The 23,716-nt window shown below is 45.4% G+C and overlaps 1 protein-coding gene and 1 pseudogene across 2 annotated transcripts in view; one reads left to right on the top strand and one right to left on the bottom strand.

Annotated features, from left to right (window-relative positions):
- The window catches only part of VSTM5 (V-set and transmembrane domain containing 5), a gene marked incomplete at both ends in the record, with an annotated part of 29,509 nt that extends 14,604 nt beyond the window's left edge, over nt 1-14,905 (top strand). The window contains 4 exon segments of the mRNA XM_080816832.1: nt 14,166-14,492; nt 14,572-14,596; nt 14,598-14,746; nt 14,862-14,905. Coding sequence (XP_080672958.1) covers nt 14,166-14,492; nt 14,572-14,596; nt 14,598-14,746; nt 14,862-14,905 — 545 coding nt within the window.
- Nucleotides 9,284-10,240, bottom strand: LOC308351825 (heterogeneous nuclear ribonucleoprotein A1-like; annotated as a pseudogene). Its single transcript has one exon. The product of its transcript is annotated as a heterogeneous nuclear ribonucleoprotein A1-like (transcript).
- Nucleotides 14,906-23,716: the final 8,811 nt, after the last annotated feature.

Genomic DNA, 23,716 nt, shown 5'->3' with positions numbered 1-23,716 from the left:
CGAGTCTCCGCAACCAGTCCCACATACCCGCTGCTCATCTCTTCAACGTCACTGCTCCTGAGCCGTGTCCTTTATATTAAAGATTTTATTTATTTCAGAGAGAGGGCGAGCACATGCATGTTCAAGTATGGGGGGTGGGGCAGAGGGAGAAGCAGGCTCCCCGCTGGGCAGGGACCCCAATGCGGGGCTTGATCCCAGGAACCTGGGATCATGACCCAAGCCCAAGACAGATGCTTAACCAACTCAGCCATCCAGGTGCCCCAGCTGTGTCCTTTATAATGAACGGGTAATAGTGAGTAAAGTACTTCCTAAATTCCCTGATCCATTCTAGCAAATTATTAAACCTGCGGAGGGGGTGGTGGAAACCTGTGATTTATAGCCAGTTTATGGTGGGGCATGGACTTGTGGTCGGTGTCCAAAGTGGGGGCGTCTTGCAGACAGACCCTTGACCTGTGGCATGTGTGGTAACTCCAGGTAGCCGGTGTCCGATGTGTCATGAGTAGCCTAAGAACCATTTTCCTTTGCTAGTCCCTTACCAGTGAGCATGTAGGATGTCTCCTGTCTTGAGGCTGCAATCGACCACACTGTGCTTCAGTGATCAAACCTACATCTGTGTGCCCTTATCGTTTGTGGGATCAGTTCATAAAAGTGGAGTTTCTGGATCAAGAGGCATGGGCTAATAATTTTTCTAGATTCTACCGCACTGCCCTCCAAGAAGGTTACGCCCACCTACAGTTCACACAGCCGTGTTTGAATGTGACTTCTGCATACTTCTGAAAATACAACGTTATCAGACTTCATCTTTCCCAGCTGATAGTGGCCCAGACGTTCGTTCAACTTTCCCAGCCCGGGTTTTGCGAGGCTGTGATAGTGGCCCAGGACACCTTGTACTGATCAGGCGGTTACTGACCGAAACGGTGGCTAGCGCTATTTTGCAGTGATAAATCTCTTTTCTGGTTGGGGGCTGATGACAGGAACCTGAATAAGGGGCACAGCCTGCCAGCCTCTGCCCCAACCTATCCCCTCTGCCCATGTTGTTTGGGTTTGGGTGACATCTGGGTGACCCCCAAGGAGTCGCCAGGGAACTCTGTTGAGGACGAGCTAAGCTTTGGTCCCGGAGTCATGGGGCGCTGACAGGGGGAATTACTACCTGAGCTAACAGGAGGGATAGAAAGCCTGTAAACTGTGCACAAAAGTCCGTCTTCCACACTTCGTGGCATCTAAACCCAAAAGCTCCGACGCGAGGGCTTTTACACGGAACTATTTGCAATATTCCAGGCTTGCTTGTTTCAAGAACGACAGCAGTTACACCGCGATGTGGATGTTCTTGTTGCAGCTTAAAGCTGCTGTTTCTCCTCTGAGCTTTTTGACCCTCAACAGATCAGGGGCTAGGAAGGGGGTCTTGCCGGCACCTCTGTAAGCTCCACCCAGATCCCCCCCTCCCCCGCCCCGTTCCTGATCTCTCCAAAGGGGCAGCAGTTGGACAGGGAGAGTATGCATTTCTTTATTTGTTCTTTCATGCCGGGCTATTGTGAGTGCCCACAAAGTCCCAGGCACTGTGCTGGGCTCTGCGGCTGAGCTGGGTGATGGGAAAGGAGTTCCAGGGCAGACCTACACTGCACACGTGCCCTTCCTCATGCTCCCCCACCACCCATCCACATGCCCTCACCCCCAGCCATCCCAGTGCAGGGTCTCAGGCTGCCCCTCCACTGTTTGGCCTCCAGTTGTGGGTTCTCAGGAAGGTGATAGGACCGGCACAGGTGGTGGGCTCCAGGCAGTGCAAGCATGTGTATAAAGAATAAATCCAGGGTGCCCGGGTGGCTCAGTGTGTTAAGCCTCTGCCTTCGGCTCAGGTCATGATCTCAGGACCCTGGGATCAAGCCCCGCATCGGGCTCTCTGCTAGACAGGGAGCCTGCTTCCTCCTCTCTCTCTCTCTGCCTGCCTCTCTGCCTACTTGTGATCTCTGTCAAATAAATAAATAAAATCTTTAAATAAATAAATAAAGTCTTAAAAAAAAAAAAAGAAAAAGAATAACTCTGCTGCCAGAAGGCCCTTTCAGAAGCCAGTTCAGATGCTGGGAGCCTCTATGTGAATACCAGCCTGGGGCCGTCTGGAGGACTCACTCCCACACAGTCTCCAGTCCGTCACAGATCCCTCCAGCTATAATCTCCCTTCTTACTCAGCAGGTCTGGGCGCAGAGGATCCCGTCCTACTGCCCTGGGTGGGCTCACGGGTCTCCCAGCCCAGCGTGCACCTCCTCTCTTTCCCACACTTTGATAACCATACTCTGCAAGCCTCCGTTGCAGCCAGTGTCCTCTCCCTCCCCTTCCTGAGCCTTCCTGGCTCATTAGCAGGACAGCAAAAAAGTACACAGGGTTTTGTTCTGGGCTCTGCCACTTACCCTGACGTGGCTCACATTCCCTAACCCAGGGGAACTTGAATTTGCTCCTCTGTAAAATGGGGATATTAATACTCTTCCCCAGGCCAGCACCTCTGAGAGCCAGTGCCCTGGGGCGGAGCACAGGATGGCAGGTGGGGGCAGCATTCAGTGACTGGAGGGGTGTGGTGGGATTGCTGACGGTGGAGATGAGCTAGGGGATGAGCCCAACGGGTCAGGGAGAGGTAGCGTTGGTCCTCCCCCCACTCCACCTCTGCACCCCACCCCTGGCCGCCTCAGAAATCTGCTCTTGTATCCCTTGGAGTTTTCTCGTTCCTCTTTGACATTTCTCAGAGGCTCCGGGTGAACAGCTGTCCTGGTTTGCTTTTAGCACTGGAACTCCCCAGTCCTGGAAAAACTCTCAGAGCTTGGCATGCCTGGAGGGTTGGTACCCCAGACCCATGGCACAGACCTGAGCCGAGGAAGGCAAGCGTGAGGGCCTATGTGCTGTGCCCTGCTGGGCCTCACACGTGTCCTGTCCCTCAGCCTCGCAGCCTTCCTCCGGAGGCTTTCCCACCCTCCGTTCTGGAATGTGAAGGTACTTCTCCACATCTCACAGTGAGGAGGCCCCAGGTGGAACCACACAGATCCTGCTCACACCAGCTGTCCCGATGAAGGTGTCCCCTCCGTGACTGCAGAAACCCAGAGGCCACGTCAGCCACCTGTCTCTCACCATTAGCTGAGGCACTTGTTCATCGAAACTGTGGTCTGAATAGTACGGACTTTCCTTGCGACTTCAGGAAGTCTATCCATCTTAAGTCATCAATTTTTTTTAAAGCTGCCAAATACAAAGGCATAAGGAGCTGTTCCTTCTGAGAATTCTATTTCCGCCCATTTCCATTTGTTTGTGTCCTCCATTCCAGCCGACTTCACCTGCTGGCACGTTCGCTCTGGGTGGTTTTGAGTGGGGCGCCCCAGCGCCAGGAAGTCCCTGGCTTTCAGGAAGCCCCTGGGTTCGTGCTCCAGTGACTTCCCTGCTAAAATCTTTAGTTCTCTGACTCCTTCCTTAAAGGAGGCATCAGCAACTATTCGGGAAATGGGTAGAATTGAGGACTTCTCTGCTTGTCACACAGAATGCGAGTGAAGATGTAAAGCGAGGTCAACTCTGAAACTTTCTTTAAACCACCAGATTGCTTGGTCTAATCAGGAGAACCTTAAAAAGTTAAAAAAAATACACTTAAAATATTTTTTATTTTTTATTTCAATAAATACCTGAAATTCAGAAGCATATAAATGTGTAATTTGGAAAATAAAATTCTGTGGCCATCCAATCTCTGAGGCAATCCCTTCCATTTTTCTATAGTTAACATGTATGCTGCTCTATAGACTTGTTTTTTAACTTAGTACCACATTGTAGGTATTCTTCCTTGTCTATACAGAACTGCTGTTGCTTTGTGGATGCTGGCATCCATTTTACAAGTAAAATCTCATTGAACCAACCCCCTTGAATAGAACCTCTGAGCCAGGTCCGAGTACTGGAGTGGCTATTGGCGTTCTCTAACTTGTTCTGAACGATTTTAGCATGACGTGCATGACGTGCCGAGGTGGTTACTCATTAATTCAGCTTCTTAAACAGGTGACAAGCAGTTTGCCTTTAAGTTCTTGGAACTGTTAATTTTCCATCTGGGCTATAGACAATTTATTACTAATTATATGTGGCAGATAGATAGGAGAAAGAACTCTTCGTTCCAAAAACCTAGTTAAACATCTGGTTAGTCTGATTAGTAGGAGGGTTTTTTTGGTTTTATTTGTTTTCTTAAGATTTATTTATTTGAGAGAGTGTGGAGCAAAGAGAGAGGAAGACAAGCTTACTCCCCACGGAGCAGGGAGCTCACTGTGGGGCTCCATCTCAGAACCCTGAGATCATGACCTGAGCTGGAACCAAGAGTCAGACACTTACTGACTGACCCACCCAGGCAGCCCTGATTAGGGGGAGGTTCTTATGGTCAAGAGAAAATAAAGAAACCAACCATCTAGTTGGCCCATTTCCGGGTGTATCAGCACCTCAGAAACTTGGGCTTGTTATTTTTATTTGCTTTTCAGTTTAGTACCTAAAAGGCTTAAGATGAAGGCCGCTAAGCGTATTGAAAGGGCTGGTAGTATCCTAGGGCACTAGTCTTCAATAACCTTGACCAACATGTTTCACACAGACTATACAGGAAATACACAGATTTGTCATGAGTTCCAAATGTGGTTTTCCGAATCTTATAGTAATCACTATTTCAGCTGCTGATATCTGGGATCAGAGAAATCCAGAAACATAGATAAATAGATAATAGCTACAAAGTAAAGTGGAAAAAACAGTTTTTGTATTTTTTTTTTATGGAATTACAACTGACATACAATGTTACATTAGTTTCAGGTGTACAACATTGTGACTTGACAGGTCTTTATGTTATGTTATACTCATCACAAGTGTAGCTACCATCTGTCACCATATAACACTGGCCACACCATCGATTATACTCCCTGTTGCCGTCCCTTTCATCCCACGACTTCTTCCATAACTACAAGCTTGTACCTCCCACTTCCCTTTACCCATTTTGCCCATCTCCCTACCCCAACCTCTCGGGCAGCCATCAATTTCTTCTGTGTATTTATGGGTTTGATTCTGCTTTTTGTTTGTTCGTTTGGTTTTTCAAATTTCACATATAGGTGAAAGCCTGTGGTATTTGAATTTCTGGCTTATTTCACTTAGCATCATACTCTCTAGATCCATCCATATTGTTGCAAATGGCAAGATCTCATTCTTCTTTATGACTCAGTAATATGTTCCTGTGTGTGTGTGTGTGTGTGTGTGTGTGTGTGTGTGTGTGTGTACCCTGCCGCTTCTTTATCCATTCATTTGTTGAACATGCGGGGTTCTTCCATATCTTGGCTGTTGTAAGAAAAAAAAAATGCTGCAATAAACATAGCGGTGAAAATATCTTTTCAAGTTAGTGTTTTTGTTTTCTTTAGAATTCCAGCAATGGAATTACTGGATCATATGGTATTTCTGTTCTCAGGGTTTGTTTGTTTGTTTTGTTTTGTTTTTTTGAGGAACCTCCATACTGGTTTCCACAGTGGTATCACCCATTTACATTCCCACCAACATTGCATGAGGGTTCCTTTTTCTCCACATCCTCACCAACACTTGTTATTTTTTTTATCTTTTTTTATTGTGACCACTTTGACAGGTGTGAGGTGATATCTCACTGTGGTTTTGATTTGTATTTCCCTGATGATGAGTGATGTTGAGCATCTTGTCATGTGTCTGTCGGCCATCTGGTTGTCTTCCTTGGAAAAATGGCAACTCACATCTGCTATCCATTTTTTAATTGTTTTGGTATTGAGTTCTGTAAGTTCCTTATGTATTTTTGGATATTCACCTCTTAATGGATATGTCATTTACAGATATTTCCAGTAGGTTGCCTTTTTGTCTTAATAGTTTCCTTCGTTGATGGTTTCCTTTGTCTGTTGGTATAATCTCAATTCCTTATTTTTGCTTTTGTTTCTCTTCCCTGAGGAGACCTATCTGGAAAAATGTTGCCAAAGCTAATGTCAAAGAGATTTCTACCTCTGTTTTCCTTTAGGCATATTATGGTTTCGGGTCTCACAGGTTTTTAATCCATTTCAGCTGAATTTTGTGAATGGCATAAGAAAGTGGTCCGGTTTCATTCTTTTGCGTGAGGCTGCCCAGTTTTCCCAACACCATTTATTGAAGAGACTGTCTTTTCCACATTGTATAATTTTGCCTCCTTTGTCATAGGTTAATTGACCATATAATCATGGGTTTACTTCTGGTCTTTGTATTCTGCTGCATTGATCTGTGTCTGTTTTTGTGTCAGTGTCATACTGTGGTTTTGTTTTCTTCCTTTTTTTTTTTTTTTTTAAGGTTAATTTGTCAGAGAGCGCACACCCATAAGCAGAGGGAGAAGCAGGCTTCCTACTGAGCAAGGAGCTTGATGCAAGACTCGATCTCAGGACCCCGGGATTGTGACCCTATCTGAAGACAGTTCCTTAACCAACTGAGCCACCCAGGGGCCCCAATATCATACTGTTTTGATTACTATAGTTTTGTAGTATATCTTGAAATCTGGGATTCTGATACCTTCCGCTTTGTTCTTTCTAGACAGTGCTTTGGCTATTTAGAGTCTTTTGTAGTTCCATATAAATCTTAGGATTATTCTAGTTCTGTGAAAAGTGCTGTTGGGGCACCTGGGTGGCTCAGTGGGTTAAGCCTCGGCCTTCGGCTCAGGTCATGATCTCAGGGTCCTGGGATCAAGCCCCACACTGGGTTCTCTGCTCAGCAGGGAGCCTGCTTCCCCCACCCTCTCTCTGCCTGCCTCTCTGCCTACTTGTGATCTCTATATCTCTCTGTCAAATAAATGAATAAAATCTTGGAGGAAAAAAAAAGAAAAATGCTGTTGGCATTTTGATAGGAATTGCATTGAATATGTAGATGGCTTTGGGTAATATGCACATTTTAATGCTACTAATTCTTCCCATCCATGGCATAGCTTTCCATTTGTTTGTGTCATCTTCATTTTCTTTCATCAATGTTTGATAGCTTTCAAAGTATGGGCCTTTCACCTCCTTGGTTGAATTTACTCATAGGTATTTTGTTCTTTTTTGGTGCTGTTGGAAATGGAACTGTTCTCATAATTTCTCTTTCTGCTACTTTATTAGTTTATAGAAATGCAACATATTTTTGTATATTTTGTATTCTGCAACTTTACTGAATTCATGTATCAGTTCAAATAGTTTTTTGGTGGCGTCTTTAGGATTTTCTACGTATTGTTTCATGTCATCGGCAAACAGTGACCATTTTACCTTACCAGTATGGACCCTTTTAATTCTTTATCTGCTTGCTGTCGCTAGGATTTCCAGTACTATGTTGAATCAGAGCAGTCAGAGTGGACATCCTTGTCTTGTTCCTGATCTTGGAGGAAACACTTCCAGGTTTTCACCATTGAGCATGATGTAAGCTGTGGGATTTATGTATGGTCTTTATTATGTTGAGGTATGTTCCTCTAACCCCACTTTGTTGAGGTTTTCATCATGAATGGATATTGTACTTCATCCCATGCTTTTTCTGCTTCTATTGAGATAATTATATGGTTTTTATCCTTCCTCTTGTTAATGTGATGTATCATGTTGAATGATTTACAGATATTGAACCATCCTTGCATCCTTGGCTTGATCCCACTTGATTGTGATGAATGATGTTTTTCCCATATAGTTGATTTCTGTTAATATTTTGTTAAAGATTTTTGCATCTATGTTCATCAGAGATACTGGCCTATACTTCTCTTTCTCTCCCTCTCTTTCTTTTCTTGTGTGTGTGTGTGTGTGTGTGTGTGGTGTCTTTGGTTTTGGTATCAGGGTAATTCTGGCCTCATAGAATGAGTTTAGAAGTTTTCCTTCCTCTTCTAGTTTTGGAATAATTTTGAAAAGGATAGGTATTAAGTCTTTTTTTTTTTTTTTTTTTTTTTTTTAAGGTTTACTTATTTGTGAGGGAGGGAGAGCGCAAACAGGGGGAGTGGCAGGCAGAGGGAGAAGCAGGCGCCCCATGAGGAAGGAGCCCAATGTGGGACTGGATCCCAGGACCCTGGGATCATGACCTGAGCTGAAGGCAGATGCTTAAACAGCTGAGTCACCCAGGCATCCCAAATCTTCTTTAAATGTGTTGTAGCATTCGCCTGTGAAGCCATCTGGTCCTGGACTTTTGTTTGTTCGGAGTTTTTTGATTGCCAATTCAATTTTATTACTAGTAATTCTTCAGTTCAGATTTTCCATTTCTTCCTGATTCATTTGTAGAGGAGTGTATGTTTCTAGGAACTTACCCATTTCTTCTATGTTGTCCAATTTGTTGGCATATAAATTTTCATAATCTCTTATAATTCTTTGTATTTCTATGGTATAGGTTGTTTTTGCTACTTCATTTTTTATTTGAGTCCTTTCTCTTTGTTTTGTTTCTAGTTTTGGTTTGCTTTGGTTTGGCTTTGGTTTTCCTTTTTTCTTTTTTTTTCTTAAGTCTAGCTAATACTAATTTGGTTTATCTTTTCAAAGTATCAGCTCTTGGTTTCATTTATCTTTTGCACTGTTGTTTTTTTCAGTCTCTATTTTACTTATTTCTGCTCTAATCCTTATTTTCTTCCTTCTACTAGCTTTGGGCTTTTTTCTTTTTCTAACTGCTTTATCTGTATTGTTACATTGTTTATTTGAGATTTTTCTTGTTTCTTGAGGTAGGCCTATATTGCTATAAACTTCACACCTAGACCTGCTTTGGCTGCATCCCAAATTTTGAATTGTGTTTTCATTTTTATTTGTCCCTATGTAATTTTTTTATTTCCTCTTTGATTTCTTCATTGGGGTCTTTCACCTCCCTGATTAAGTTTATTCCTAGGCATTTTATTCTTTTCAGTGCAATTGTAAATGGAGTATATTCTTAATATGTTTGTGCTACTTCATTATAGTATATAGGAATACAACAGATTTCTATATATTATGTATTCTGCAACTTTTTTTTAAGACTTTATTTAGCCTCATGATCAGACTATTACACTAAGCAATCAATGACATGGTTGCCAAAAAAAAAAAAAAATCTACATTAAAACTCTGTTGGAATGCTTTACACTTTCCACAGAACAGAAACGAAAATCACCTGTTATACAACTAGTCACAAATACAGTCCTTAAGTTTTTTGCCCAGACACATGAGTATTGTCTAAAACATGTCTTCTTTGTAGCAGCTAGGCCCTGCCACCACTGTGCTTGCTGAGTTCACAAATCTTTTGTGACCTGTAGCTTCCCTGTCACGTCTCTGGCTCTCCTCTCCTGCTAAGCTTTGTTTCCTGGCAGTAATTAAAACCTCCTGCTACTGCCGTAGCTATTGCTGCTGCTGGAACCAGCATAACCACCTTGGTTTTGTGGTTTGGCAAAGTATTGGCCTCCACCACCATAGGGGCCAGAGTTTCTGCCTCCAAAATGTCTTCCTTTCATAGGTCCAAAATTTGAGGATGGATTGTTGTAATTGCCAAAATCATTATAGCTTCCGCCACCTCCAAAGTTGCTTCCATCATTACCAAATCCATTATCACCATTACCATTGCCCCATATGCACCACCACCTGGACCGCCACCAAAGCCACCTCACCCACTGAGTTTCCTCTACAACCAAAGCTGTCATGGCCACCAAAACCTCCCCCATGTTCTCCTCCAAAGTTTCCAGAACCACTTCAACCTCTCTGGCTGGGTGAAGCACTACACATCTCTTGCTTAGATAGGGCTCTCCTTACTTCCCAGTTGTGGCCATTCACAGTATGGTATTTTTGAATGACAGTCTTGTCTACAGAGTCATGGTCATCAAATGTTACAAAAGCAAAACCCCTTTTTGCCACTGCCTCGGTCAGTCATGATCTCAATCACTTTGATTTTCCCATACTGTTCAAAATCATCTCTTTAGATGATGTTCTTCAATGCCTTCTTTAATGTTACCAACAAAAATCTTTTTCACAGTTAAGTGGGCACCAGGGCTTTAAGAATCTTTTCTAGAGACAGCCCTCGTTGGTTCTACAACTCTTCCATCCACATTATGCGGCCTTGCGTTCATGGCTGCACCCATTTCCTCCAAAATAGCCTATGGCACAAGCCCAAAGCCTCTGGAGCATTTGGTGTTTGGATCTCTCATTACCACATAGTCCATAAGTGTTCCCCATTGCTCAAAATGGCTCCTCAGACTCTCTTTGGTTTCAAAGCTCAGACATCCGATGAAGAGCTTCTATAGCTGTTCAGGCTCTTTGGGAGACTCTGACTTAGACATGATGGTGGTGGGAGGGAGACTTTAACGATGCTTACTCGGCAGCGACCACGGACAGAAAAGCTGCATTCTGCAACTTTACTGAATTCATTTATTATTTCTTTTTTTTTTTTTAACATAATGTATTATTTGTTTTAGGGGTATCAGGGGTACAGGTCTGTGAATCATCAATCTTACACAATTCACAGCGCTCACCATAGCACATACGCTCCCAATGTCCATTGTCCCCAATGTCCTTCCCCTCCAGCAACCCGAAGTTTGTTTCCTGAGATTAAGAGTCCCTTATGGTTTGTTTCCCTCCCTGGTCCCATCTTGTTTCATTTTTTTCCCTCCCTTACCCCCCACGACACTCTGCCCTGCCTCTCAAATTCCTTATATCAGAGAAATATGATAATTGTCTTTCTCTGATTAACTTATTTCGCTTAGCATAATACCCTCTAGTTCCATCCATATCATTGCAAATGGCAAGATTTCAGGTTTTTTGATGGATGCCTAGTATTCCATTGTGTGTGTATGTATGTATGTGTATGTGCGTGTGTGTGCACGTATACACACACACATATGTATACCACATCTTCTTTATCCATTCATCTGTTGATGGACATCTAGGTTCTTTCCATAGTTTGGCTATTGTGGACATTGCTGCTATAAACATTCGGGTGCACATGCCCCTTCAGATCACTACATTTGTATCTTTAGGGTAAATACTCAGTAGTGCGATTGCTGGGTTGTAGGGTAGCTCTATTTTCAACTTTTTGAGGAACCTCCATGCTGTTTTCCAGAGTGGCTACACCAGCTTGCATTCCCACCAACAGTGTAGGAGGGTTCCCCTTTCTCCGCATCCTTGACAACACCTGTTGTTTCCTGACTGGTTAATTGTAGCCATTCTGACTGGTGTGAGGTGGTATCTCACTATGGTTTTTTTTTTTTTTTAAGATTTTATTTTATTTTTATTTATTTATTTGACAGAGAGAGACAGTGAGAGAGGGAGCACAAGCAGGGGGAGTGGGAGAGGGAGAAGCAGGCTTCCCGCGGAGCAGAGAGCCCAACGTGGGGCTCGATCCCAGGACCCCGGGATCGTGTGTGACCCGAGCCAAAGGCAGACACTTAACAACTGAGCCACTCAGGCGCCCCCTCCCTATAGTTTTGATTTGTCCTGATGCTGAGTGATTTTTGAGCACTTTTTCATGTGTCTGTTGGCCATCTGGATGTCTTCTTTGCAGACACGTCTATTCATGTCTTCTGCCCATTTCTTGATTGGATTATTTGTTCCTTGTGTGTTGAGTTTGATAAGTTCTTTATGGATTTTGGATACTAGCCCTTTATCTGATACGTTGTTTGCAAATATCTTCTCCCATTCTGTCAGTTGTCTTTTGATTTTGTTGACTGTTTCCTTTGCTGTGCAAAAGCTTTTGATCTTGATGAAGTCACAATAGTTCATTTTTGCCCTTGCTTCCCTTGGCATTTATTTCTAATATCTTGGTGGTGTCTTTAGGGAAAAACATAGGGCTTTGATCAGACAGAACTGCATTTAAGTCCCGTCTTTTCCATTTCCTAGCTACATGGGCATGTTGCTGACTTGTATAAAACATTAGGGAAGGATTACTAAGTACAATAAGTATATATTCTAGTAACTGTCACATAAAATCTTGACTAAATTATAGTTCTCTTTCTTATTTGCGTGTTACCTTTTAAATGTGCTAATTTTTCATACCACTTCAGCAGCAACAATTCTATCAGGAAATCTCACCCTTCTTGTTAAGTATTTTGTCATTCGCTTATTCATTCAGTCAACAAATACCTGTTGACCTATCACTATGCATCAGGGACTGTGTTAGGGGACACAGAGATGAAGAAGGGCTGATCTGGAATTTGACCTCTGTTTTTTTCCTGAGAGAAAAGGATAAATGTGCCAAAATGTTCTTAACTAGTAAACTAAGGAGAGGATACATATTAATTGTACTTGCCTTTCAAAACTTTTCTCTGAATTTAACATGTTTTAAAATAGATTTGGGAGAAAATGTATTTCTGTTACTTGGCAGTTGTCATTCTTGAAAACCATTACCACATCTCATTTTTTCAGCACGACTTTTATCAGACTATTCATAGTCACCTCGCCAAGAGCCTTAGGAGAGGACCACTAAGGGAATGTGCTGGGGATGAGAGGGGGACAGTGAGTCATGCCTGGAAAAGGAACAGGTGTGGTTACCTGGAGCCACATGGCAGGGGCTTGGGGCAGCTGGACTCTCAAAGACTGAGGGGGAAATGAAGGTGGAAACCAAGGGCAGGGCTCCAAGTTTCGGTCCTGCCCTGTTCATTATCCAGTCCAGCCAACTCTGTCCAGTCGTCTCAGGGTGTGGGCCATTTGTCACATTCTGTGCTCGCCACCGCCAATCACTGACTACTGATCCGAGCTTAGAGGTTAAACATTCCAACAGCAGCCCTTGTGTGACTCTCTGCTTTGCAGAGTGAACTTTGCCAAGCTCGTTAGTCCTGTGGACAATGAGGCTTGCTCTGTGCTTGATGGCATTGCAGTAGGTTGTGGGTGAGACCTTGATGAGACGATGTGTGGAACGTGGTTGGCGCGGGGCTTGTGCGTAGTACCTACGTAGTACGTGTACAATGGCGTACACACCTAACCTTATTCAATGGCACAACGACACATCTGCATGCTCGCACAGAAACCTCTGATGCCTTTGCCTCCCCCATACCCATATCTAGTTTGTCGGCATGTTTTGTCCTCCCTGCTTCCAAATACGTAGCCTAAATCAGACCACGTTCATGCTCTGCGAGGCTACACCTCCATCTCCATCCAACCCCTGTAGCAGCCCTCTGATGGCTCGTCCTGCTTCGGCTCTTGTCCCCTCACTCCCCAGAATGTTCTGCACAACAAACATTGTCAAGCTTAATGGAGAATATCACCTTCCACCTAAGCCCCCCTATGGCTCCCATCAGCCTTGAGTAAAACCCCACCCCCACCCCTCACAGCATGGCCCATGTCCTGCCCACTCTGCAGCCTCACTCTGTCTCTCTGCATTGCTCACTGCATTCTAGTATGCTGGACTTTCTGTCCCTGAGACACACCAGTACTTGCCCTCGCCTCAGTCTTTGTGCTCGCTCCCTCTGCCTGAAATGCCTTCCTGTAAGTCTCCACATGCTGCCTGCCTGTCCTGGTCTCCATTCAAATGTCATTTCCTCCATGAAGTCTTCCCTGACCATTCTCTAATTCTGTGTGCCATCTCCACCCCTACCGGTCAGTAGTGCTTGTCATCATCTAAAATGATCTTGTTTATTTCACCCTTGTATGTCTCCCTTATAGAATGGAGCCTCCGGGGAGGTTCACTGTCCATCGAGCACACAAGAACCTTGTGTCTTATTCAGTTTTAGTCCGTAACAAAATAGCACACACTGAGGGGCTTAAGCACCAGAAATTATTTTCTTGCAGTGCCAGAGGCTGAAAAGCCCTAGATCAAGGTTCTAGCATGGCAGAGTTTCTGGTGAGTGCTCTCTTACTGGCTTGTAGACAGCCACCCTCTCCCTTCTTGCTGCAACCTCTGAGTATTTTCTCCCATTTTCCCCCTTGCATCCCTGTGGAGAGATAACGAGAGAGAGCACTCAGGTGTCTCTTCTTATAAAGACACTAATCCTGCTGGATCAGGGCCCCATCCTTATGACCTCATTTAACCTCTATTACCTCCTTGGAGGCTTCATCTTCAATTATAGTCCTGCTGGAGATTGGGGCTTCAACATAGGAATTTCAGGATTGGGCGGGAACACAAATATTGGGCCAGCACCAGAACCTGGACAACAGCCTGGCACGGAACAGGCACTTAGTAAGTATTCGCTCAATAAATGAACGATTCCCAGCAGTCCCCTCCCCTGTCAGCTCCTCTATAAGTTGCCCCCGTTTTGGCACCCGGTCCCGCAGGTCAGGGCGTGTCACTGTACATCCCCCAGTCCGCCATCAATGCCACGGTGGAGGAGGACATCCTGCTCTCGGTTGAGTACTCCTGTCATGGCATCCCCACCATCGAGTGGAAGTATACGTCCAACTGGGGAGCGCAGAAGATCGTGGAGTGGAAGCCAGGGACTCAGGCCAACATCTCCCAGAGCCACAAGGACCGACTCTGCACCTTCGACAATGGCTCCATCCAGCTCTTCAGCGTGGGCGTGAGGGATTCCGGCTACTACGTCATCACGGTGACAGAGCGCCTGGGGAGCAGCCAGTTTGGCACCATCGTGCTGCACGTGTCAGGCAAGACCGGGCAGGGGGTGGGCCCCCCGCTGCACTGCCAGCCTTGGTGGGGGGTCGTGCTTTCGTGATACGGAAAGAGACCTTGTCTCCCCGTTGCCCTCCCTGCCCCGTAGAGATCCTCTACGAAGACCTGCATTTTGTTGCTGTCTTCCTCGCTTTTCTTGCTGCTGTGGCTGCGCTGTTAATCAGCCTCATGTGGGTGTGTAACAAGTGTGCATACAAATTCCAGAGGAAGAGAAGACACAAACTCAAAGGTAATTCTCTGGGCCCTGTGATCATCCATTCACGCTTTCATGGCTGGGGGGTGCATGTTAGCCTGGTCTCCCCGAGAAACCCCCCACCTGCCTGAGCTTGTCTCTTGTTTTGCAGAGAGCACTACCGAGGAGATCGAGCTGCAGGATGTGGAGTGTTAGCCAAGGCTGTGCCCAGTTACATTCCTACCTCAGAGGGAAAGTGTTATTTTTCCTACAAAAGGAGCCAACATGGCGGAACCACCCTCCCATCCTCCTGATGGCCAGCCTTGACCAGCCATTCCTGAAGGCGCTGCAGCTGTGAACAAAATCAACTGTGTGGAGTTGAGGACTTGGGTTGGACAGAGTCAGTTCCAGCACTCGCAAGAAGTTCAGGGAGGCCTGGCTGCTTGCTCACTGCGCTCTGGGGCGGAGGCCGGGGCGCATCCAGACTGAGGCGTGCAGCCAGCCCTGGACAAGCTCTCTGTGTTCTTCCCGCCCAGCCTGTCCCTCCCACCTCTGCCGTGGGAGCTTCTGTGAGAAGTCCTACCACGGTCTGCCTGCCGGGCAGAGATGGAAACTGCGAGGCTGCCGTCGGGCCCTAGTGAGGTGCTCAGAGCAGGGCCAGGCCCTAGGCGGGAAGCTTTAAGGCGAAGAGCTTCACTTGTGCCTGTGGGACCAGCACTGGAAACAGGAATTAGGGAGAAGATTACCTTTCTCTTCCTCTCTTGTTCTGACATTAATTGGATTTTCCCCTCCTATGGCCTCAATTTAGACCAGTGGGAGGAACCCAGATATTCTCAGCCACTGTGGGCAGCAGCTGGTGTCCAAAGGGCTTCCTGACAAGCTGGGTCATGGTAGTTGTGTGAAAGTGAGCCTGCGTGGGGGCTGGTATGACTGGAACGTTACCTGAGATTTCAGATCTCTGCCCCTCAGTCACCAATTCTTTGTTCCCAGTCAGGCCCTTGCACTCTCCCAAGTGGGCTTAGGAATGCTTGCCGCTCACCTACCTCACTAGGGTATCACATGAAGCCCACAGTACGCATGGAGCTCCTGGGCAGTTGAAGAAAAAGCATGAGGATTCTTCAAGGATCTGGAAAGCAATAAGCCTTCTACTGAACGCTGCCAAGTGAGAAAATGCTCTGGGGTTCTGGGGCTCCAGGTGAAATGAGGGACTGGCTCAGAGCTGGCCTTGGCTCTCATTCTCTCAGCTTGTTAGTCACTGTGTTTACTTGGAAGTGTCTCCATCCCGCCCGCCTTCCATTTGGCAAGCTCTAAAGTAAGCGTGGATTTGTTTTCCATTCTCCTTTCTCTCTCCAGCAGTCTTAGCTACAAACCAAAGGAAGCACCCCAGTGGCAGTGGAGGCCAAGGTCAGGAGCTAAGTGTCCAGCCTCCAACTGCAAATTCACCCACGCAGCCATGAAGGAGAGCTAGAACATTCCCTCCTCTTTTCCTTAAGTCCCCAATGTCCCATCTCTTCTGCTTGCCGTGTGGCAAGCAAGAAGTTGCCTGAGGAAGTTGGTAAGAAGCCTATCTCTAAATAATCCAAGGCTACAAGAAGAGCGCCCCCCGGAGGAGTCAGACAGGAGCTTTGTGATCTTCCAGAAGGACTCTAAAGGCACTGGTCGATTCAAAAAGCAAGAGTGCCTGCCATTCGTCCACAGGCCTCATTTGTAGCCGGAGTGAGTGCCGGTCACAGAAGGTGCTCACCTTCGGGCCACCTTCTGTACACAGTTGCGTCCTTTCCCCAGGCAGCGGGCGAAGGAGCCAGGCCCCAGGGCCTTGAGGAAGCTGGGTGGAGTACCTGAACAAGGAGGGTCAAGGGTCATCTGATCCATTCTTTTCTCCTCTTTCACCCAGAAGGCCCATCGGCAGGAAACAGGTTTGGATCTGGGCAGCGGCTGCTGGAGTTCTGTGTCCTCTTCGCCCTGCTTTCCAGAACTGAACTTTTTGGCGCGTCAGAAGTCAGGCGTGGCCGTCTTCAGAATACAAGGAGGCGTGGAGAGATGCCTGGCTGGCTCAGGAGGCAGAGCCCTCGACTCTTGATCTCAGAGTTGTGACTTCAAGGCCCCTGTCAGGTAGAGAGATTACTTAAAAATAAGATCTTGAAAAAGAAATGGCAAAGCATACTGAGGGAGAGGCAGGCCTCTGTGGCCAAACCCAAATGTAAAATAAACTGCTCCCCCCAACTCCTGAAAAGTTAGCCCCTGGCTGTTTCTTTATTTTGCACTTGTAAAGCTCCCTCCATCCAGAACATTCTTGTGGAAAGTGTTTGAGGCCAGAGCCTGAAGGCTTTCTGTCTATTTCTTCAAAAAAAGTATTATGTCCTAGAGGGTGGCTACTGGAAATGTTAAGCCGTAAGTTATGTTTTAAGCTGTGAAAATTTAAAGAATGAAATAAAGCCTGGAAATAAAAGCCCTGTCCTTTGTGTGTGACCCCACTCCTGCCAAGCACTCTGAGGCCCTGGGGGAGGTTTCCATCAGCTGTGGGCACAAGCAAACCCCTCAGCCTCGGCCACCGGTACTAACACGGATTCTAACTGTAAGCATTCTTTAGCAGTCCTGGAAAACCACCCCTCGTCAGCCCACCATTCAGCCCTGCATCTTCCCAAATTAATTTGAAGATTTTGCTTCCAGAATATTAATCATAATTCAATAGAGTCCTTTCTGCTTCTGGAAAGGGCTGAAATAAAGATGTGGCCAGTGTCCCACCTCGCTGGACAGCGTGTGAGATGCAGGACGGAACATTCATGCTGTCAACAGAACGTCCTTCCAGATTGCGATCTAAGAAACTAAGAAGGCATATACTGTACTTTCTCATTTCCCATTGTCCTGGGTATGGAAGGAGGATGGAGGGGGACCGGGGGCGGGGGCACACAGCTGGCGGGACTCACTCGGGACCAAGGCAGCGTGGGAGAACCAGGCAATCAGGTGCTGCTGTGTCTGTCCATGAACACAGCTTCCCTTAGCCTTGGCACCTTTCCAACCCCTGCAACGTGTTGCTCTGTGCTCAACTGCCACTGCTCTCTAAATATCGGGTTGGTGTTTTAGCTTGGTTTAATTGCAAAGGTGAGAAATCTTTTTTTTTTTTTTTAAGAGATTTGAAAGAGAGCACACATGCATGAGCATGGGGTGCAGGGTGGGGGTTTGATCCCAGGACCCTGAGATCAGGACCTGAGCCAAAGTCAGACACCTGACTGAGCCACCCAGAGCCCTGAGAAATCCTTCTTTAAAATGATACCAGGGCACGTGGGTGGCGCGGTGGATTAAGCGTCAGACTCTTGATTTTGGCTCAGGTCCTGATCTCAGGGATAGGGGATCGAGCCCCACCACTGGCTCCAGGTTCAGTGCAGAGTCTGCTTGTCCCTCTCTGTCCGCCTGCTTGCTCTTTTCTCTATGTGAAATGAATTAATCTTTTTAAAACAATATTAAAATTAAAATGATACTGGAGTCTATATAAAGTCAAAAGTAAAGTTCTCCCTCCCTCACCTCTCCTCGGAGGGAACAGTAGCATCCTTCTAGACTTAGACACATGAACCTGTCTCTGCAAACACAAGTTACACATCACAGTAGTCGGCCATTTTCCTTTCAGGCAAATAGAATTCTGTTATACACGTTGTCCTACAATTTGCTTGCTTTCCTTTCATGTTTCTTGGGCAGGATTTCGTGTCTCTACTTACTCCTAAACTTCGTTCTTCTTGCCTGCACCGTGCAGTCCCTAGCTTCAATACATTCCACTTGTTCACCAAAGTGTTACTTTTCTTCCAAATGATATCTACAAAAATACATCTTTCTAAATACATCTTCCCTCTTCTTGTTAACTAATGCTTTTGTTGGGTCCATGGTCAAAGGAGCGAGAGTGATACAAAGAGAAGGTCAAGCAAAGCTTTATTTCGCTTCAAGGATCGAGAATCAAACTGATGGGCCAGGGACATCTCTTGCAAAGAGGCCACGACCCTCTGCCTTACAGACTAGCTTTTAAGGGCAAAGGCCATGTGGTTGGGCCTGGCCACGCACACAGAGAAAGCTGCACAGTCCTGCTAGGTCACACATAAGTGACCAATTGAATTACAATTTACCCTAGTAGACATTTGAACCAGCCTATCACCTTGGTCAGAATTGGCGCCCAAAAGGCACCCAAAGGGTGGGGCCCACACTCCTCGGTAGCTAGGAGACAGTATGCGCCCCCCACTGACTGAATGCCTCCACCTGGCCTGACCCACCCTTGTATTTGGGCTTTGTTACCTGGGACTGGTATCCGGGATTTGTTTTAATAAGTCCCCTGGGGAAGGAGGGGGGTAGGGACAGTTTGTTTTACTGTATAAACAAAGTCATTATTTAACCGGATGGCATTGCTCTGGCTAAATAGGCCCTTACACTTTCAGCCCTGTTCCTAGGAAGCCTTCCCTCTTCCAGGATTTCAGAGTCAATGTTTTCTCATATTGGTGGGTTTTATGGTGAAGTTTATCAGAGACCGTCTGGGGGAGGAAGAAAGAGCATTGTTCATGTAAAATAAATCTGAAGTTTTGCTGTGGATTTGACCTTATAATGTGAACACACAGGGAGGTTGAATTCCTTGGATGCAACAGACCAGTGATTATGCAGGTGAGTCTGGCCCTTAAAATACTAAGTCTTTATCCTTTAGGTCCCTCATGGTCTGCAAGAATATTTTACTAACCAAAATGAATGTATTAAATAATTTAATTTCCTGTTTTTATTAATCAATAATACAAAAGTGTCATTTAGAATTCCTGGTCAGGGTTGCCTGGCTGGCTCAGTCAGAGGAGCATGTGACTCTTGATCTCGGGGCCATGAATTCAAGCCTCATGTTGGGTGTAGAGATTATTAAGAAAAATAATCCTCAGGGGCGCCTGGGTGGCTCAGTGGGTTAAGCCGCTGCCTTCGGCTCAGGTCATGATCTCGGGGTCCTGGGATCGAGTCCCACATCGGGCTCTCTGCTCAGCAGGGAGCCTGCTTCCCTCTCTCTCTCTCTGCCTGCCTCTCTGTCTACTGTGATCTCTCTCTGTCAAATAAATAAATAAAATCTTTAAAAAAAAAAAAAATAATCCTCAAAAAACTTTTAAAATACAATTCCTGGTCAAAATGAAATAATCAGGGGTATCACTTTGATTTCATGGTGTTCTGGCAAAGCAACCTGATGGTGAAGTTTTGTTGGGTAAGGGGATCCTAACTCTCTATTGCTGCCCTTTTTGGGGGTCCCAAGGGGTTTGGATTGGGAGTACCTGTAAACTGAGTCAAAGCTGTGAATGCATTTAGGTGAAATCGTGCCACAGGCCTTAGCAACTTGGTATACTCACTAAATTACAGGAAGTTTTTCGGATTGTATGTTACTTTTTTTTTTCTGCCCCTTAGGATTAATCTTTTTTTTTTAGTAGATTTTTATTTTTAAAGATTTTTTATTTATTTGACAGAGATCACAAGTAGGCAGAGAGGCAGGCGAAGAGAGAGAGGAGGAAGCAGGCTCCCTGTCTAGCAGAGAGCCCGATGCAGGGCTTGGCTCCATCCCAGGTACCTGGGATCATGACCTGAGCCGAAGGCAGAGGCTTTAACCCACTGAACCACCCAGGCACCCCCTTGGCTGCATTTATGTGATTAAAAAAAAAAAAAAAAAGGGTGCCTGGGTGGCTCAGTGGGTTTAAGCCTCTGCCTTCAGCTCAGGTCATGATCCCAGGGACCTGGGATTGAGCCCCGCATTGGGCTCTCTGCTAGACAGGGAGCCTGCTTCCTCCTCTCTCTTCGCCTGCCTCTCTGCCTACTTGTGATCTGTCAGATAAATAAAATCTTTAATAAATAAATAAATGCAACCAAGACTCTAAGCAAAGTGTGCATTTTTAACCTCAGGAAGCATTGGTTTCTGTTTTAATTGATGTACAATCAACGTGCATTGTTCTAGGAGTTTCAGGTGTACAACAATGATTTAGCAGTTCCATACATTACTCAGTGCTCACCCCGGTAAGTGCAGTCACCATCTGTCACCATAATAATGTCATCACAATATTGACTATTCCCTGTGCTGTACTTTTAATCTGTGACTTATTTTATAACTTGAAGTTTGTACCTCTTAATCCCCTTTATCTATGTCCTGCATCCCCCACCCACCTCCCCTCTGGGAACCACTCGTTTGTCCTCTGAGTTTGTTCCTTTGTGTTTAGATTCCAATCCTATGGTATTTCTCTTTCTCTAACTTATTTCACTTCTCATTATACCTTCTGGGTCTATGTTCTCACAAATGCCAAGATTTCACCCTTTTTTACAGCTGAGTAAGTCCATTGTGTATATACACCATCATCTTTATATATTCATCTCTGGATGCACACTTGGGCTGCTTCCATTCCTTAGCTGTTGTAAATAGTGCTGTAACAGACACGGGTGCCTATCTCCTCACTTTCTTTGGGTAAATATCCAGCAGTGGAATGACGGGATCACATGGTAGCTCTAATTTTAGTTTTCTGAGGAATCTCCATACTGTTTTCCACAGGGGCTGCACCCGTTTGCATTCCCACCAACCGTGCACGAGGGCCCCCTTTCCTCCACACCCTCACCAACACTTGTTCTTGCCTTTGGGATTTTAGCCATTCTGATGGGTGTGAGGTGCTATCTCACTCTGGTTTTATTTGCATGTCCCTAATCATCAGTGATGTTGAGTCTTTTCACGGGTTTATTGTCTGTTTTTCTTGTTTGGAAAAATGACTATCAGATACTCTGTCCATTTTCTGGTCAGTTTTTTGGTTGTTTTGGGGGTTTTTTGGTGTGGAATTTTACCAATTCTTTATGTATTTTGGATATTAACCCTTATTGGGTCTCTCATTTGCAAATATCTTCGGTAGGCTGCCTTTTTGTTTTGTCGATGGTTTCCTTTCCTGTACAGCTTTTTATTTTGATGAAGCCCCGATAGTTTATTTTTGTTTTTGCTTCCATTGCCTGAGGAGACATATTCATAAATACATTGCTAAGGCTGATGTCCCAAGAGATTATGGCGTATGTGTTCTTCTTGGAGTTCTATGGTTTCAGGTCTCACATTTACATCTTTAATCCATGTGAGTTAATTTTGCGCATCATGTAAGAAAGTGATCTGGTTTTCCCAACTCTGTTCATTGAAGACCATCTTTTCCCCATATATTCTTGCTGCCTTTGTCACAGATTGACTATATAAGTGTGGGCTTATTTCTGGGCTCTCTACCTTGTTCCATGTCTGCTACTTTTCTGTCTCAAAATCTCCTTCATCCCTCATTTCAAGCCAAAGATAGTCTGTTCTGCAACAAATGTTTTATGATCAGTAAATGGGGAAACAAATACATAATATGCAAAAGTTTTCCTGGTTCCTAATCAAGGAGCCAGAATATTGGGAGCAGAAAAACTCCTTGGCCCTTTGAGCTCAACTTTTAGAGAAGTAAAAATGGGCACTGGTATTTGGGGCTCCCTTACTATAATGTAGTCCTTCTCCTCATTTGGACATTTAGATTGGTTTCATCTTTCACTTTTACAGACCTCCCTGATAACCCTTACACAGCAGTCTTTGTGAATCTGTGCTCTGTGAAGTATGCCTCCAGGATGAATTTCTGGAAGTAGACTGGTAGACAGGAAGCAGCAAGCTCTAGAACAAAGACCAAGCTCCGGTTGCTGACGGAGTGTCAGTTGCACGCATGTCCCGGTGCTTGCTACTTCAGACGGAGGGTTTGTCGGGGATGAACAACCCATATGTCCGTTCCCATCCTAAAGTGCAATTCCAAGAGCCTTTGGCCCCAAGTACATAAGGCGGCGAAGACGTGGAGCAGGAAGTGAAGGGAGAACGAAGGTACGGAGACGGACCACACAGCACGGCTATCAAAGGAGCTGGAGAAAAAGACCATTTTCATGGCCACAGATGCACTCAGTCTTTACCATCTGTGAATGTGAACGATGCAGGACATTCTGAAATGCTTTCTCCTACTGGTAAATAAAAATACAGGTGGCATCTTAACCGCTTCCCAAATTCAAAAATGCTTGACTTTTAGAAAACAGTCATTTGATGTTTGGTTTCTGCACAGCACTTTGGAATTTCATGCCCCTTACCAACCATACTGAGGGAGGCCTCTGAACCATCACTGAGGTGAGCAGGGGGCATCCTTGTCCTCGCTGTACACCTAAGGGAACAGGCTCCCAGGGGGCAGCCTTGCCAAACGGATGCAGCTGAGCAGAGGGAGAACCGACATCTGAACGAAGCTCCTGCCGGCCTGCGAACACAGGGTGAGGGACTAACTGGTTTTCTCCAAATGGTCTCCCAAGTTTCACAGCGCCTCTTTCCGACACCAGGTTATTCAGGCTGCAACATTAAGCTGGAAAATGTGAATCAACACAAGGCCCAAGAGCTGCCATTTCCTGCCCCTCCCCCACCACTACCTCCGTTTCTGTAGTGGGTCATGGCTCTTCACTACCCAGTGATTTAAAATAATGGGGACAGGAAAGCATACGAAGATGGTGTCAGTCTTCAACTGTTCCACTCTCCTCAGATGAAGTTTAAGAGAACAGGAGGTCGTCCCTGTGCATGCGCTCTCTGCTCCGCTCAGCGTGGTCCTGTTGAACTAGCTCATGACAAGAGAGAAGACAAAGCATCCAGAAATGTTTGCTTGATAGCCATTTTATGTCTATTATCATAAAATGGGAGGGCTTTTATTTGGTATCCCTTTAAAGTTTAATTTTTCTAATTCATTTTTATTTACCAAAATATCAATCTGCAGTGGATGGAAATTTTTTAAAAAGTTAGTCCTCTGGCAAAAGTCCATGGAGATTTGCTGTATCAGAGTGTTAGCCCTCAAAATCACGTAAGACTCCTTGTGGGAGAAGAGCTGTCCAGATGAGCTCAGGATAATTAGCTAAGGCAACTTTTGTGGGCTACCATAAAAAGGTCTATAATTTAGATTCAGACCGATTTTTTAAGAAATTTCTGTGTAAAGAAAGATTAAAAGGGACAAAAAAGCAAACACGAAGATATTA

This window comes from Martes martes, assembly GCF_963455335.1.
Source record: "Martes martes genome assembly, chromosome: 10".
Taxonomy (NCBI): domain Eukaryota; kingdom Metazoa; phylum Chordata; class Mammalia; order Carnivora; family Mustelidae; genus Martes; species Martes martes.
Note: the sequence above shows the minus strand (reverse complement) of the source record. Positions and strands in the feature narration are given on the sequence as shown.